The sequence below is a fragment of the Myotis myotis genome, unplaced genomic scaffold (genome assembly GCF_014108235.1).
Source record: "Myotis myotis isolate mMyoMyo1 unplaced genomic scaffold, mMyoMyo1.p scaffold_m19_p_1, whole genome shotgun sequence".
NCBI lineage: Eukaryota > Metazoa > Chordata > Mammalia > Chiroptera > Vespertilionidae > Myotis > Myotis myotis.
Window position 1 is genome coordinate 30,500,716 of NW_023416313.1, and position 17,860 is coordinate 30,518,575.

General features: G+C 39.2%; 1 protein-coding gene across 6 annotated transcripts in view; it reads left to right on the plus strand.

Annotated features, from left to right (window-relative positions):
* SLAIN2 (SLAIN motif family member 2) overlaps window positions 1-17,808 on the plus strand; it is a 75,141-nt gene extending 57,333 nt beyond the window's left edge. For 2 of the 6 annotated variants that reach the window (XR_004971652.1, XR_004971653.1), the window contains exons 8-9: window positions 6,041-6,175; window positions 13,183-13,320. Coding sequence is in view for 3 of the 6 variants with exons in the window: in XM_036333298.1 (XP_036189191.1) it covers window positions 13,183-13,501; window positions 14,805-14,871 (386 nt within the window). In the remaining 3 variants the exon portion in view is untranslated. Of the gene's footprint in view, window positions 1-6,040; window positions 6,176-13,182; window positions 13,502-14,804 lie in introns of those variants that run through there. The other 4 variants (XM_036333298.1, XM_036333308.1, XR_004971641.1 and 1 more) reach the window with 3 other exon arrangements.
* Window positions 17,809-17,860: the final 52 nt, after the last annotated feature.

The window sequence follows — 17,860 nt, forward strand, 5'->3', positions numbered from 1 at the left end:
TTGATTTATTTACAAAATTTAGCAACTATTACCACTGTCTGATGTTAGAGATTTTCGTCACCCTCACCATGTGCATTCACAGCTACTCCCCAATCACCCCTTGTTCCGGCCCCTGGCAACCACTAATCTTTCAGTTGCTTTGTATTTACTTATGCTGGACATTTCATATAAATGGAATCATGCAATATATGATCTCTGTGATTGGCTTCTTTACCTTAGCATAATGTTTTCAAAGTTTATCATATTATAACATATATTTGTACTTTGTTCCTGTTTATTGCCAAGTAATACTTCATTGTACAATATGCCAAATTTTGTCTATCTTTTCATCAATTGATAGACATTTGAGTTGTTTCCGCTTTTTGCCTATTGTGAATAATGCTTCTGGTGGATTATCTATATATATAAAAGCCTAAGCGACTGGCCAACTGGTAGCTATGACGCACACTGACCACCAGGGAGCAGACGCTCAACACAGGAGCTGCCCAGCTGTGGTGACTTGGCAGCTGCTATTCTCAGGTGATACACCCGGAACCAAAGAGGAGAAAGCCCAATTCCTGGGTGTGTCACCAGAGAACCGCCCTCTTACAATCCAGGATCCCTCGGGGATGTCGGAGAGCTGCTTTCAGCCCCATCCCCACAGGCCAGGCTGACAGACCCCCAACGGTGCACGAAAGGCGGGCCTCTAGTTTATTTATATCTGTCAGTCTTTTTATGTCTGGAAGGAAAGCTAGTGAAGCCCATTCCAGGGGTTTCTTCTTTCTCTTATTTTTAATAAGTTTTCTCTTGATAACTATGCTTATAAACATAATGATGAGTCATGTACACCGATGGGAGAAGAAATCAAAGGTTTCTATGCCTTGTTTTATTTTTTTATGATTGTCAGCCATTACAAATTTAATACAACTTGATGTCATATCTTATGAAACCTGCCTAGGATAGTAGCTTTACAAATAAACTTTCTGTCTAGTTGAAAATTAAAATGGTAAAAAATAACAAATTTTTTTTTTTTAAATTTCTGTCTACTCCCAGAGGTGTTTCTCTTTTGGTGTCCAGTAAAGAATACCAATCTGGGAATAGGGAGACCTGGATGCAATTCCTGACTTCCCTGATTATTTGCTCAATTGATCTCTGATTGTGGCAAGTTAAGGAAAAAGGGTAGAGCCATAACCTCCCCATAACCTCTTCTCTGTACAGAAAAAGAGATTGAAAAAAAACTAAAAATAATAAGTTAAAAATTAAAAAAAAGAGAGATTGGAATAGTCACTAGTAACTCTTTTAAAAAGGGTATTTTTAACTTTGTAATGAGAGAATCGTATTTACTTCATCTCTATGCTCTTTCACAACCAGAACTTATTTTTAAGTCATTATGTCAGTAACCTGTTAATATCATTGATAGTGCATAGCCAGCGGTTCTCAACCTGTGGGTCGCGACCCCTTTAGCGGTCGAACAACCCTTTCACAGGGGTCGCCTAAGACCATCCTGCATATCAGATATTTACATTACGATTCATAACAGTAGCAACATTACAGTTATGAAGTAGCAATGAAAATAATTTTATGGTTGGGTCACAACATGAGGAACTGTATTTAGAGGGCCAGAAGGTTGAGAACCACTGGCGTAGACCATTGAGTAACTAGGATGATGTAATATAGTGAGGGGTATTTTACAAGGAAGTATTTTTGTCCTTACTCTCTATTTGTTAAATAATTGAAAAGCACATGTATTTTTAATTGATTCTTGGAGGGCAAGGGAGAGGGAGAAATATCGATGTGAGAGGGATCAGCTGCCTCCTACATGCTCCCTACCTCAAATCGAGCCCACAACCCAGGCATGTGCCCTGATGGGGAACTGAGCCAGCAGCCTTGCAGTGCATGGGACAGTTCCCGCTGACTGAGCCACACTGGCCAGGGTGAAAGGCACATAAATAAATGTTATTCTCCCCTTTAGTCATAGTGGCCTGTGTTTCACGTGTATATTTTTATTGCAAACTATATGTATTCATTAAATGTTTACATATTCCTTAAAATTATACACTTAATATAATTTATAGTTTGTAAACATGTTGTGAAGACAACCAGTTGGAGTGTCTAATTTTTATATTGTTAGATACATGTAGGATATATTTATATAACATTTTATATTTAGTGAATATCAAGTTAAAAATAGTATATTATTTACCCAATTTCTCCATTTCAGAGTTGTTTTAAGTGCCTGCTGAGTTATCTAAACCTTAATTAGAAAGCAAACCTACTATGATTTTTATTAAATGCTTATTAGAGACAAAAATGAATATTTTAAAAATATGAATCCTCATTTCACCCACTCTGGCATTTTAGAGATGACTTAATTTAGACACCAAGGTTAGCATTCTTAGTCACATGTGAGTTTTATAAATAGAGTTCTAATTCTTGCCCAGAGCAGATAACACTTTATTTTATGCCTTGAATCAAGTGTAATTCTTTTTTTATGGATTTGAGAGAGAAACATCAATTTGTTGGTCCACTTATATGTGCATTCAGTGGTTATTTCTTGTAGTGCCCTGACCAGGGATCAAACCCATAACCTTATTAGCATATCAGAATGATGCTCTAATCAACTGAGCTACCCAGCCATGGCCTCAAGTGTAGTTCTTGTTAGTGGAAATTATAGTCTACTGTCATAATTAATTTAGGCAATAGAGCCTAATTAATTAATCCCTATGTTTTAGTTAATTTATAAGAGCAGCCTAGGAGACTGCCCGAGTGACACTGTTGCATATCTTTACAGAGAACTCAGCTGCAGGCACCTTTAGATAAGGAAGGCATGGATGTGATATGTCTTACAATTTGTGTAATATTTTATATTTACTCACAATTAACACACATATTACTCATTTGATCTTTGCACCTATCTTATGCTATTTGCCGAGGTTCGTTTTTATTAAATTTACATCTGAATATTTCTTTTCTCTTTTGGGGGAACAATGCAAATGGTATTACATTTTTTATTTTGATTTCTGAACATTTATTGCTGGTATATAGAAATACACTCAATTTTGTATGTTAATCTTCCATCCTGTGACTTTATTGAACTGAATCTTTCTAGAAGTTGTTTTTGTAGATTTTTTCTATGTAAATAACAGTGGAGACAGTTTCTTCCTTTTGAATCTATATGCCTTTTATTTCCTTTTCTTGCTTATTATCTAGAACTTCCAGCAGTATGTTGAATAAATGGTGAGAGCATACGTCATTGTCTTGTTCTGAATCTTAGAGGGTAACCATTCAGTCTTTCATCATCTATATCTATAGATATAGATATATAGATATAGATAGATAATATGCAAATTAGCCAGGATGCTGTAACAGCCACACCCGCTCAGGAGGAGGCTACATGTGCAGGTGGGTGGGAGGGGACTGCTGCGTGATGAGGCAAGCCATGGATGGTGCAGGCTCACAGCAGGGCGGAGCAGGGCCTGCCAGCCGGCACCTCAGCAGTCCCGCCTCTGCATGTGAGCTGCAGAGGAAACACCTTTCCTGACTGCTCATTGGCTAAGCTCCCGGAGCGCCACTCGCAGTGTTCTTGGTAACTTGCGTAATAAGAACCCAAGAAGGTGATCTAGGGTTTTTCTACCTCACTCCTGGAGGAAAAAAACGAAGGTCTGCTGCTGGAGGGGCTAAGAAATGTCATAGCCTGCCCTAGCCGGTTTGGCTCAGTGGATAGAGCCTTGGCCTGCCGACCGCAGGGTCCGGGTTCTATTCTGGTCAAGGCCATGTATCTAGGTTGCAGGCTCCTCCCTGGCCGGAGCCCAGGTCAGGGCTCATGCAGAAGGCAACCAATCGAAGTGTCCCTCTCACATTGATGTTTCTCTATGTCTTTCCCTCTCTCTTCCATGCTCTCTAAAAATCAATGGAAAAATATCCTCAGGCGAGGATAAAAAAAAAAAAGAAAGAAATGCCATATCCTATGAAAGAGACATCTTGAAAATGCCTAAAGAAAGTTGTCATTTTTTTGTGATGAAGGGACTGGAGTTCATGTTTATGAAAACACCTTGGCAGCTGCAGTGGCCAGCAGAGGCAGCAGCAGCGGGGTGATGGGGGTGGCTCCTTCCCATCACTTACTGATGGCTTAGGCGGGGAGCAGGCCTAAGCCATCAGTAGGACATCCCCTGAGGTCTTCCGGATTGGAGAGGGTGCAGGTCGGGCTGAGGGACACCCCCCTCCCCCGCACGAATTTCGTGCACCGGGCCTCTAGTTATGTATAATGTTACCTATAGATTTTTTGTAGATACTCTTTATCAAATTGAAGTTTCCCCATTCCTATTTTTCTGAGAATTTTTATCATGAATTATTGAATATTGTCAGATGCATTTTTTACATCAATAGATTTATCATGTGATTTTTCTTTAGCCTGTTTTGTGTTAGATTACATTGATTTTTCAAATATTAAACCAGCTTTGCATCCTTGCATAAACTCCAGTCAATCATGATATATAATTTTTTTATGTCATTTAGTTTTATATGCTGATAGTTTAAGTTTTATGTCTATATCCATGAGGGATATTGGTCTGTAGTTTTCTCTTTTGATACTGTGTTTTTATGGTTTTGATATCAGAGTAATACTTTCTTTATAAAATGAACTGAAATATGTTTCCTCCTATTTCCTGTAGAGATTGTGTAGAATTGGTGTTAATTCTTCTTTGAACATTTGACAGAATTTCCCAGTAAAACCACCCAGGCCTGAAGATTCTTTTTTGGAGGGTTTTTTAATTACAAATTCAATTTCCTTAATAATGATTTGACCATTTAACTTATCTATTACATATCAATTGAGTTGTAGTTGTGCATTTTGATAAATTGATCCATTTCATCTAAGTTGTCAAATTAATGTCTATAGGAATGTTCATAGTACTCCCTTATGATCCTTTTGATGTCTTTAGCAACTACAGTGATATCCTATTTCATTACTGATATTCATTATTTGTTCTCTCTTTACATATGAAAACTCAAGGAGAGAAAAAGCCTGTTGTGTTTGCCCATATTTTTGTTTACCCTGTTCTTTCTTCCTTTTCATATATTCCAAGGTTCCTTTTAATCATTTCATTTATGTTTAGAGAACTTCTATAGCCATTCTTTTGGGGTAGGTCTGCTGGCCACAAATTCCCTTGATTTTCTTTTGTCTGAGAATGACTTGATTTTTCTTTAATTCTTATATTTTCTCTGGGTCTAGAATTCCGGGTTGACATTTTTCAGCTCTTAAAAAATATTGTTCCAGTTTCTTCTCTCCTCTATGTGGTATGATGAGAAATCCACTCTGGTTAGAATTCTTTTCCCCCTATAAATTAGATAATATTTCTCTCTCTGATTTCTTGTCTTTAGTTTCAGAAGTTTGGTTGTGATGTGCTTTGGCATGGATTTCTTTGGATTTTTCTTTTTGGTGTTTTCTAAGCTTCTTGCATCTATGGGTTTATGTCCTTTGCCACATGTGGGAAATTTTTAGTCATTTTTCAACATACTTTTTGTCCTCTTTTTCTCTTTTCCTTCCAGTCCACTGAGGATATGCAAATGTTAAGTGTTTTGTTATAGTCCCATGTCCCTGAAGCTCTGTTTTTGTTGTTGTTTTACAGTTCATTTTCTTGGTGTTGTTCAGATTGGGTAATTTCTTTTGTTCTACCTTCCAGTTCACTGATTCTTTCCTCTTTCCTCTCCATTTTGCTGTTGAGCCCATGCATTGAGTTTTTATTTTTGTTAAAATATACTTTTCCATTTTAAAATTTTCATTTCATTCTGTTTTACATCTATTTTTTGCTGAGACTTTCTATTTTTGTTTCAAGTATTCGGAATTGGTCATTTAAGCAGTTTTATGATGACTATTTTAAAATCTTTGTCAGATAATTCTAATATCTGTCATCATGGTTTAAATATGTATTGATTATCTTTTTATTCTGTTTTAGATCTTCCTGGTTCTTAGTATGATGAGTTGTTTGTTATTGTAATCTGGATACTTTTGTATTATGATATTCTGGATCTTATTTTTATGTCTTTTTCTGTTATAACTCAGGAATTTATTGGATTACTTGTAGGTGGTAATAGAAGCCTAAGTTCTCTACTCAGTCTCTGTTGACACCCAAGTGGGAGGGACCGGCTGGCAAAGATTGGAGTTCTGCTGCCCTAACATGTCTTCACTCACATTGTGGTAGGGGTAGTTTTGTTTCCACTAAGCACCAACCCAAGGGGAGGGGGAAGACCACCTCATTACTGCCTTCTCTGACCTCTCCCTGGAGAGAGTTTTGTGGTGCCTGGTTAAGCCTTATAAACATGGAAGTCTAGGCTTCCCACTGGCCTTTGCTGGTATGTGTGGGAGTAAGGCCACAGTTTTTTTCTGTGGTGTTTGGCTGGAGTAGAACAATTATTACTTGAAAGTTTCCTTTTCTAGTCCTTTGGTTAGAGAGAGCAGACTTGTTTGGTCTGTTATACCCCCATGGCTTTTCGGGGTTACCAGCCTCTTCAGTTCCAATCTGGGATATAGGAGGCAAAAAGAAAACCTTGGGAACTCATTACCATGTCATCCCTCAGGTTGCAAGGTCCCTAGGTGGTCTTTCTCTTCTCTACCTTTCAGAGCCTTCTTATGTCTGTTTTATACATAATGCCCAAGGTTTTACATTATACTTAGTGGGAGAAAGAGGGAAACACATCTATTCCCATTTTCCCAAGTCTGAGATTCACATTTTTCTTTTCATTTTTTAAAATATGTTTTTACTGATGTTTTAGAGAGAGAGGAAGGGAGAAGGATAGAGAGATAGAAACATCAAGGAGAGAGAACATCATCAATTGGCTGCCTCCTGCTCACCCCTTACTGGGGATTGAGCCCACAACCTGAGCATGTGTCCTGACTGGGAATCGAACCAGTGGCCTCTTGGTGCATGGGTCAACACTGAGCCACACCAGCTGGGCAGATATTCATATTTTTAAAAAATTTCAGTAGATAACTAGTTCCCTGACAAAACTATTAATAGTGAAAATGATGGTCAGAAGTTTTTCCAGAGGGAAAGATGCTTTCTTGCAAAGCTTATTTTTAAGATAAGGTTTGAGTAAGATACTCAAAACATTATAGATCTATTCCAGTATTTCTAAGGCTGTCATGTAGAAATGAAGCACTGTCATCCTCATCAATATAACCTGCCTAATTTCACCAGACACTTGACATCAGTCACCATGAGAAGGAAGCCTAGGACTCCTCAGTCATCCCTCACTCAGATTGTCACTCACAATGTCTTAGTGAGACCTCTTTCCATCTATCTCCAACTCCCCAGACTTTTGCTAATTACTCTTTGGAACTCATGGTCCTCCTCTGAACTTTGCTATTTAAAACCTATGGAGGAGAAACTAAGATGGCGGCATAGATAAACACCGGGAAATCGCTGCCTCCCACAACAACTTCAAAAAATACAACATAAAGACAAAACGAACAGCAGCCAGAACTACAGGAAAGCTGGCTGAGTGGAAATTCCACAACTAGAAGGAAAGAAAACCACACTGAGAGCCAGAGGAGCTGCGGAAGTAAAGTGCAGAGGTACGGAGGCTCGCGCGCGCGGAAAGGGGCTGGTACCTAAGGACGCGACTGTCTTTTTAAATCGAGAGGGAGTCACAAGCTCCCGACTGCTCTGAACTCCGGTTCCGGGAAGTCTCTGGGGACCCAGGACTCATACGGGGAGAAACTGGACTGTCTGGCAGCGGGCAAAACTCAGAACTTGAGGTCGGCTTTCCCTCAGAGGTGCTTGCAGCAATTACCAGGACACTGAGACGCGCGGCCCCTTAGGGCAGGGCTGGGAATCCGCCATAGCTGCTTGCTCCGCCCTTTGATTCCCTGAGACCCCGCCCCACCCAGGCTGCAGCAGAGGCTTTTGCATATGAATGCCACCGCCCTTTGCAACCTGAAAATTACCTAACAAACTGCAGCGGGGCCACAGACCCAGAACTTCCAAGAGAAGGCCCAAGGCCCCACAGCAGCTTGCATTGCTTCACAGCTGGGCCTCATCAGGGTACCTCTAAACTCCAAAAAAGGAAGGGGAATCTGCAGTTCTCTTCGTAGCTCCTGCTGTGTAACCTCAGGCAGAGGCTAAATTAGCACCTCCTTAGATCCAAGAGCCAGTGTACCCAGTGGTCAGAGGGGGACCATCCAGATTACAACTCCTCAGATCCATAAGGGACATACTCAGGGTGCAGACTCAGTGAGCACCAAATCCCCACTGAAGCAAGTCTTGCCCCAGAAGGGTGTCTTCAGCACAGAAGTTTTCCCACTGCAGACACAGCTGATTCTCACTGCCAATTGGCCTGGAGGTCAATTCCTCCCAGTGATCCTACAACAATCAAGGCGTAACTACAATAAGACTGTGCAAAAAGCCCACACAGGGGTGCACCAAGAGTGTCCACCTCAGGTAACTGGGGAGGCTGAGCCACTGGGCCCTACAGGACAGCTAGCACACAAAACCACTCTACCAACACAGGGAAGCATAAAAAATGCGGAGACAAAGAAACAGGTCACAAATGACAGAAATGGAGGAAAGCAAACGATTGGATATAGAGTTCAAGGCCACGTTTATAAGGTTTTTCAAGAATTTTATGGAAACCACCGATAAATTTAGTGAGGCCCTCGAAAAATCTAGTGAGACTCTCGAGGATATGAAAAAGGACCAACTAGAAATTAAGCATACACTGACTGAAATAAAGAATAATATGCAAAGATCCAACAGCAAACAAGAGGATCCCAAGAATCAAGTCAAAGATTTGAAATACAAAGAAACAAAAAAGACCCAACCGAAAAAGAAAAAAGAAAAAAGATTCCAAAAATATGAAGATAGTGTAAGGAGCCTCTGGGACAACTTCAAAGGTACCAACATCAGAATTATAGGGGTACCAGAAGAAGAGAGAGGGCAAGATATTGAAAACCTATTTGAAGAAATAATGACAGAAAACTTCCCCTACCTGGTCAAAGGAATAGACTTACAAGTCCAGGAAGCGCAGAGAACCCCAAACAAAAGGAACCCAAAGAGGACCACACCAAGACACATCATAATTAAAATGCCAAGAGCAAAAGACAAAGAGAGAATCTTAAAAGCAGCAAGAGAAAGACAGTCAGTTACCTACAAGGAAGTACCCATACGACTGTCAGCTGATTTCTCAACAGAAACCATGCAGGCCAGAAGAGAGTGGCAAGAAATATTCAAAGTGATGAACAGCAAGAACCTACAACCAAGATTACTTTATCCAGCAAAGCTATCATTCAGAATTGAAGGTCAGATAAAGAGCTTCACAGATAAGAAAACGCTAAAGGAGTTCATCACCACCAAACCAGCATTATATGAAATGCTGAAAGGTATTCTTTAAGAAGAGGAAAAAGAAAAAGGAACTCTTACCATTTGTCACAGCATGGATGGGACTGGAGAGTGGATAAATACCACATGATCTCACTCATTTGTGAAATATAATGAACAACATAAACGGATGAACAAGGACTGGTCCAGAGACGGAGAGGCATTGATTGGACTGTCGGACCTTGGAGGGAAAGTAGGGGAGGGTGGGGGTAAGGGGGAAAGATCAACCAAAGGACTTATATGCAAGCATATAGGCCTAAACAATGGACATGGACAATGGGGGGGTGAGGGCATGGGGGGGGGGGGGTAGAGGATAACGTGGGGATAAGGACACATATGTAATATCTTAATCAATAAAAAATATATTAAAAAATAAATAAATGGAATAGGAGGGTACAAAAATAATAAAAGAAGTATTCCCCCCCCCAAAAAAAAAAAATAAAAAATAAAATAGGTGTACAAATTAAAAAAAAAAAAAAAACTATGTCCCCACCCAAACAGAATCCTGGTTGAAAGGTTCACAGTTATGGTAAAAGCTAGTACTGAAGATGGCTTTCCTGGAGTTGGTACTGGAGGGAGCAGGTCCTGGCTCCACCTTTAGGTGCTAACTTGAGGAATTAAAGACAAGGAGCCTCAGTTATCCAGTAATCCTCCAAGAGATGGTGAAATAAATTGGGTAGAGACTTATCTGTCAAGGGAGACAAAGGTGGCACTATAGAGAATGGAATTGAAAACACATTTTTTGGCCCCTATAGAAAGGAAAATATGGGTTATTTTTTTAAAAAAAAAACTTTCTGTGAAGATCATGAAATTTTCAAATCAGATGTACTTAGACCCTGAGGACATCTTCAGTTTCTGTCAGAGGAGACTGGGTAACAGGTGTTGGGAACCAGGACATGATTGCTTCAAGAGCCATCATCCCCAACTATGGCTCTACTGTATCTTCATTCCTCTGGGGTTTTTCTGTTTTGTTTTGTTTATTAAGAAAAAGGTCTTTTAAGATTTTTAAAAGATGATTTGACTTTGGGTGGTAGGAACACTGCAACATACAGATTATCTATAATAATAAAAGGGTAATATGCTAATTAGACCAGACAGCTCAACAACCTTTTGGACATCCTTCTGGACGAAGCCGGGGCTGCGAGGGCCAAGCCCCTTGAACAGATTTCATGCATGGGGCCTCTAGTGTATCATAAAAATGTACACACTTAATATTTTTTATATTTATTATTTAGTTTTAGATATTTAATTGTGATGTTCCTTGGGCATGGTGTTCCCTGATTTTTTTGCCCTGGTTGGACTTTTCTTTTCTTTCTTTCTTTTTTTTTTAACTATTTAGATTATGTGAGTTTATAGTTTTCATCAAATTTGGAAGAAAATTCTTCAAATATTTTCTGTCCTACTCATACCCTTCCTCTCTCTGTTAGACCATATGATGTTGACCTATAGGTCACTAAAGATTTATACAAGAAGTTGTTTATAGATCAGTTTGATCCTTCATTGCAGAGATCAGCAAACATTTTACTAAAAGGCCAGTCAGTAAATGTTTTAGGACTGTGGGTAATCTGATCTCTGTTGTAACTACTCAACTCTTGTAGCTGGAAAGCAGCCATGGACAATATATGGGTGTTACCATGTTGTAATAAAACTTCACTTACAAAAACAGTTGGCTTTCCCATAGCTGGAAATTTGCTAACCCTTGCTTTCGAGGCTTGTTTTTAAGTTTTGTTAGAGTAGACTTCAAGTAGCTTTATTCTGTGGCTAGTTTATTTCTTTTGGAGCATCTCCTGATTGTCCTGGATGTTCAGAATGGATTCTCTAACTGGTTAAAACACATGTTCTCTAGTCCTCTGTGAGCTTTGGGAACTGTTCAGTTTACAGTGCTCCATTCCTGCTTTGCCCTGTCTCATGGCGCTTCCCTCAGTACGCGCACAGCTCACCATTCAGCCGCGATTCAAATAGACCCCTGCACTGAGTTATGGTGGTCTCCTGGAGCAGCCCCCTTCTTTGAAGTAGCCTGCCTCTTCAATTCCAGTTTTTGTCTTCTTAACCAGAAAGCTTTGTTCTGCTCAGGATCCTCCTCCTTGCTCTGTAGCCCAGAAAGTGTCTCCAAACTCTCCCCCTTCCCCCAAAATACCACACACACACACCACCACCACCACCACCACCACCACCACCACCACCACCCACCAGGGCACACTACTACAGGGCACACCACATTTCTTTCCCAACTCTCAGGGATTATAGGCCTGTGCTGCCCGTTGTTCAATATTTGAAAACTGTTTTATATATCTTGTTCTGTTTCATAGGTGTTTACAGCAGGGAGTTAAGCCCCTTCCCAGTTCTGCCATCTTGGCAGAAAGCTTCTTTGATAGTTTTAAAATTAATACTTAAGTTCCATTCCAGACTAGATTCTCTGGATATGCTGCCTGGGCTTCCATACTTTAAAAAAAAAAAAAAAATGATTCCTCAGGATTCTGACACACAGTCAAACTTGAGTTTTTTGGAGCTAAGTAGAGGTAATTTGAGCACACCAAGTACTGGGCCTAGTATATCTTAAGTGGAGGTGCTGATATTTGAGAGTCTAATCAGACAGGCAGTAAAGTCAGCTAAGAAGGAAGGAGACTGTGTACCAAAAACCTTATTGAAAGGATGGTAGGAGATGACTTTCCCCTATTTTGGAGTTTTGAAGCTAAGGCTTATCTCCCTTCTTCTTCACAGTGACCAGACTCATCCATTCTTTTCTCTCCTCCTAACACTGGTAGACCTTGCTGTTATCTGTATCCTTTAAACAGATTAGAAGTTAGAAGGATGGAATTCTGTAGATTATTCCCTTTCTACAGTTTTAGGACCAAGTCCCTGGCCCAGGCTTTCCCTTCATTCATGTTCTCCCCAAACTAATGGAAGTTGAGAGAAAATAGGATGATCTCTATCTGCCTGTGATTTATTTCTCCCTTCCTCCCTTTCTCTCCGAAACCAGCGTTTTTGTTAGGTAAAGCATGTTAAAGTAATATTTTTTTATTTACATTATGTGTAGCAGCTGTCCCCTGGTGGTCAGTGCATGTCATAGCGACCGGTTGTTCCCCCGTTCAGTTGATTTGCATATTAGCCTTTTATTATATAGGATTATTTGTGTTAAAAGTGTCCTAACCACTTAATAGAATTGACATTCCAGAAAAATATATCATCCTTATCCTGTGACTTCATATATCTTTTGATAAGCCTGTAGTTTTGTAACTTCCCTACTTGGTGAAGCAAAACTAAACTTTTTTTTTTTTTTTTACAACTAAACATTTTTAAAAGAATGTTTAGTTCCTGAATTTTAAGTTACATTGTAGGTGATATAGTACCTAGAGATACACCCACCAGGTGCTTGATACAAGTTTACATGAATGGCCCTGGCTGGTGTGGCTCAGTTGTTTTTGCGGTGTCCCGCGCACTGAGAGGTCACCAGTTTGATTCCCAGTCAGGGCACATGCCCAGGTTGCAGGCTCGATCCCCACTCCCTTCCTCTCTCTCTCTCAAATCAATAAAAACATATGTTTTTAAAAGTTTACATGTATGTTCTTTGAGGGGAAAGTGTATTTCAAATTCTAGTCAACATTCTGGTAGTCAGCCTTTTTTGAGTAAGGACTTGGTTTTTTTTAAGGCTTGCCAGTTATCCTTTTTTTTAATTGCTCAGAAATATTCTTTATTCTTTGTATTTCTATAGAGTGTTTTCATGAATATAGGTGTACTGGTGCCCAGTCATCAAGTGTTCTATAAAGCAGTGGTTTCACTTACACTTGGTTTCCACTGAAAACATTGATTTTTCTTTGCCATTCTACAGTACCTTCTCCAGGCAAATTCCGCTCCCCTGCAGCGCCATCTCCTTTGGCTCTTCGGCAACCAGTAAAAGCGTTTAGTAACCATGGCTCTGGTTCTCCTGGTAGCCAAGAAACAACACAACTCACACAAACCACCTCCTCACCTGGGCCTCCCATGGTTCAGAACACAGTCCCAGCAAATCCTCCCAGCAATATCAACAGCACTACTCTAACCAGACCGGCAGGGACAACCGCGATGAGAAGTGGCTTGCCCAGACCCAGTGCCCCTTCTGCTGGGGGTATTCCAGTGCCTCGCAGCAAACTTGCACAGCCTGTTCGCAGGTAAGTGCTGTTTCAACATTCTTAAGCATAGGAAAGTGGGTAGACTGGAATTACACGCACCTTTGCATTTGACAGTGAACAGAGAGAGTCCTATTGGGTTCTCACTAGAGTCTTAGTACAATTTGAATAAAATACTTTTTTATTGTTTTAAAGAAAACCTTACATGGGACATTAGGGTATTATACCACTTTGGTTCAGATTAAATTTGCCCAGAAACCTAACATGATTAAGCATCTCAGTGACCTCCTAGAAAATTTTTTTAGAGCCACTCAATTTGGTTATGGTATTTGTTCATTTTTAATATAATAATGTTCAATAAAGATAGTAAAGGCATCTTAGACCCTAAAGTGAGATTTAAGATAACATTTCTAGCTACCAAGTCTAAGTATAATCTGGGAGGGCAATTTTCAAACTTGCTACAATTCAGAATCTTCTGTGGAATTTGTATAGAGGCCTAAAATTTACTGCCATTGAACTGGTCTAATATGAAGCCTAAAATCTGTGGTTATGCTGGTTTTTGTTTGTTTAATTTTCAGGTGATTCTGAGCCCAGCTAGGTTGGGAACTGTGCACCTGTTGTCTTTATCTTTCAGGAATGTGATTACCACCATCAGTAAATTTAGGGGTCAAACAACAGTAAATGTTAAATATTTATTTGCATGTAAAAAAATGCATTCATCCCATAAGCTTTCAAACTGCCTATACTTTTTATTCTAAGATAAACATATTACATTTCTGAATTCAGTAGTAGAGTACAACGGCTTTTTACTATGCACTGTGCTAACTAGCTTATATGTATCTTATTTTATAATAACACTAGAGGCTGGATGCAAGAAATTCGTGCAAGAGTAGGCCTTCCTTCCCCCGGCTGCCGGCAGGCACCCGGGTCCCAGGCTTCCCTCGCAGCCCCGGCTTTTATTATTATAGATGAAACATACAGTAGGTACTGTTGTTACTCCTATTTTCAGAGAAGAATATTGAAATATAATGAGGTAAATAAGGTTGATAATCCATGTGGTTGGAAAAGATGAGACAGTCTTTTCCTTCCTTTTACTCTACTAGCTATGTTAACAAAGAGAGGTTAGTGAAGTCACTTGGTGACCAGTAAAACTTGGACGTTGTGGAGATCCTGAGGGTGGGACACTTGTGCTGACGGCTGTGCAGAGCTCTGGTCTCAGTAGTCCCCTGAAACAGCCTGCATTGAATTGTGATGCCCCCTGCAGAGTCAGTATCCTGTGTGGGAGAGGGGGTGGCAGTGTTTCACTTAAGCCCTGCAAGTCACTTTACAATATTGCTTATTTCAGATCCTTGCCAGCTCCTAAAACCTATGGCAGCATGAAAGATGACAGTTGGAAAGATGGCTGTTATTGACCAGCAAAGAGAAGACGACAGAAGTCCACAGCTTCACAGACACCCCTTCACCAGGCTAAACAACTTTTATATGCAGACTGTTCACATGAGACTCTTGGGATTTGTAAAGTCCCAGCCCTCTCTGTCTTAATTAGCACAAACTGACAGAGATGACCAAGCAGCACTTTAATGACATTTAACATCAGATGTGTTTGGTAATTATACAATCACTCTCCATGGAATCGCTTTTAGTTTTGTTTAACAGAAACTAAGTTGATTTTTTTACTATTTTACAGAGGCCAATATCTGGGCAAAAAAACTAATGGATGCCAAAGATAAAATGCCCTTTTGTAAATGAGAGAGTACCTTTGTGCACAAGAAAATGGTGAATTCAAGCTATCCAAAACTTCACGTTCAACCTAATTTACTGTATAAATGGTATCAATAAATATTTGTGTTAATGAGAACTAATATTCTGATTAATTACCTGAAATGTTTCACTAGTGTTTCACTGGTACTCTAAGAAACTAGACTGAGATGGAGGAGGATGGCGGCTAGAGATTTAAAATGTGATACCTAAATTTGGGAGAATTCTATAAATTAACTTTGCAGGTTCATTAGAAATAAAAATGTCATTTGTTTAATGTCAAGTTTTGGATGTAGCTCACATGTCACCACCATCAAGTAGTGTTACAGCGTGCATCCATCACGTCGCATCGACACATCGGGCTTCTGTGTTTGTTTTGATTGCCAAAAGGGCTTAATGTCAGTTGTACAATCTTTCTACACTTTATAGCTCCTGGCTCAGGAAAGATAGCCTTTGCTGTTGAAGCCAACTTCTTCACATGCTGTTATCTGCTACAGAACTGAGAGACCTTGTTTTTATTAGCAGGTTTCCATGATGGGAAAGAGCAAGTAGTGTGTGTCTTTATTCTTTACATAAATAACACCACCTTGGTGCTTACAACCTGGAACAAAACCATACAGTGAGAGAGGGGGAAAATCTATGCACTTAACTTATAAAATCTCTGGTAATGACAGTGTATTGTTGCTATTAATGACACAACGGTCTGTTATATGGTAGGAGACAAGCCTGCTGAATCCTACCTACGTTGATCCACTTTAAACTGAGTAACTGTATAAATGTCCTTCGAAAATACTGTCCCTTTTGACTTTGATTCTGCCTTACATCAATTTTTGCATTTTTGGTAACAAATGAAATCCAGTACATGTGACTCGAACCCTTAAATACTTGCTCTCTAAGGGCCCATATGTATACCCTGGGAATCATTTATTTCAGATGTTGGGGTTTTTTTAGCCTTTTACTAAAAAAAAAACTTCCTTCTACAGCATGCTTCTCATTTTTATGTGAGAGGTCTGTTTTTAAATACTTGTTTGAATAGCTCTAAAATATTGGTACTCGAGCCACCTAAAGGATTTTAGGGATTTGAACATAAGTTTATTTCCTGTTAGTCAAAGACATTCTGTAAGTTGGCAAAAGAAATTGAGAAATGGGAAGCTTGATATTCAGGATAGCACTGGGGTTGACATGGCGAGAGACCCTGTTGTGCCGTGAGTGACACCATGGCTTGACCATGATGTTAGCTTGACCATAGGGAGTCATTCCCATTAGCACAAGCAGCTGGAGATTTGACCTGACAGTGCTATGTATTTCGGTGTATAACGCAAGGAATTTTATCCTTGAATTTGAGGGTGATGGGGGTGGGTCAGGAAAAGATGGCACCAGAATTCCACATGATGATGAACTAAAAAATGTTGCTTTTTAGAGAAGATAAAGAAAACATCTGCTTTGGGTGTGTGGGGGGTATCCCACGTAAAAACCTAAGTGAAAGAAAGAACTAGCCATTGTCTCTTTTTAAAATCACATATACGCAAAACAAAATAGGTCTCAGTTTTCAGTGCAACATTGCAAAAAGTATATATATATGCTGCAATCTAATAATTAAGAGGGATTTTAACTATTATGAAACACCATTACATTTTTAAGTTAAATTGTCGATTTCAAAAGGAATATTCAGGTTATTTAACTTTGTTTTTTAAAGGCTGCATCAGAGAAAAAAAATGTCTATTTTTTTTAATTCAAATATTTCATCACATGTTAAAAATGTATTTGGATCTGAGTTGGGTAAAGTATTATTTTACCTGCTGTTGTACTGCCACAGACCATTGGCTTTTGGTCTCCTAAAGAGAAAAATTGCCTTTTTACTAGAAAGCCTTTGTGTATTGCCAATTTTTCTATTTGGGAAAATCCGAGAATTACTGTGGTTAGTCTTACAGGAGAAATGTGGATTTGATAAACTAGTGCCTATGATTTTAACTTATGTTTGATATATAGTAGTAAGGGTTTTATGAATGTTAATTATTTTTTGTGCCAACAGCCCAGATTTGTCCATATATGTAAGCAGAAAGCTATGAGCTCTGCTTCCAAAGTTATTTAATTTTCTCAGTGTTTGAATGTTATTTTTTTGTGTGTTAATAAAAGTGTAAAGAATTGGAAAAATATAAATATTCTTAACTCAAGTATTTGCTGGATCATTTTTCTACAAAACTTGTTTGTAATATGAAACACTCTATGAAGAGTTGACTTTTTCGGTTTTCATACCTGGAAATCACATTTTGTAAAACTGGGGACCATTCATAATTGTCAGATACTTTTTAAAATTGTTATCTCAATACATCACTTTTATAAAAAAAGTTTTTTTGGAAGGAAATTAGATACATGTGTCCCCAGATGTTTGTATAACTCTAGAATGATCTAGACTGTGTATGTTTTTATTGAATGTACAGGCATCAATTTTTGACATTACGCATGGTCCTCTGAGATCACATGAACTTTGATTTGCAAACATTTCTATAGCCGAACTTGTATGTGTGGTTGCCTCCTTAATAAACAGCCTGACCATAATGTTTATTATTAAATTTACATTTGTTTTTCAAGTGTTTTATTAATTCCTGAGTATGATGAGATTCCACTTCCCCCGCCGCCACT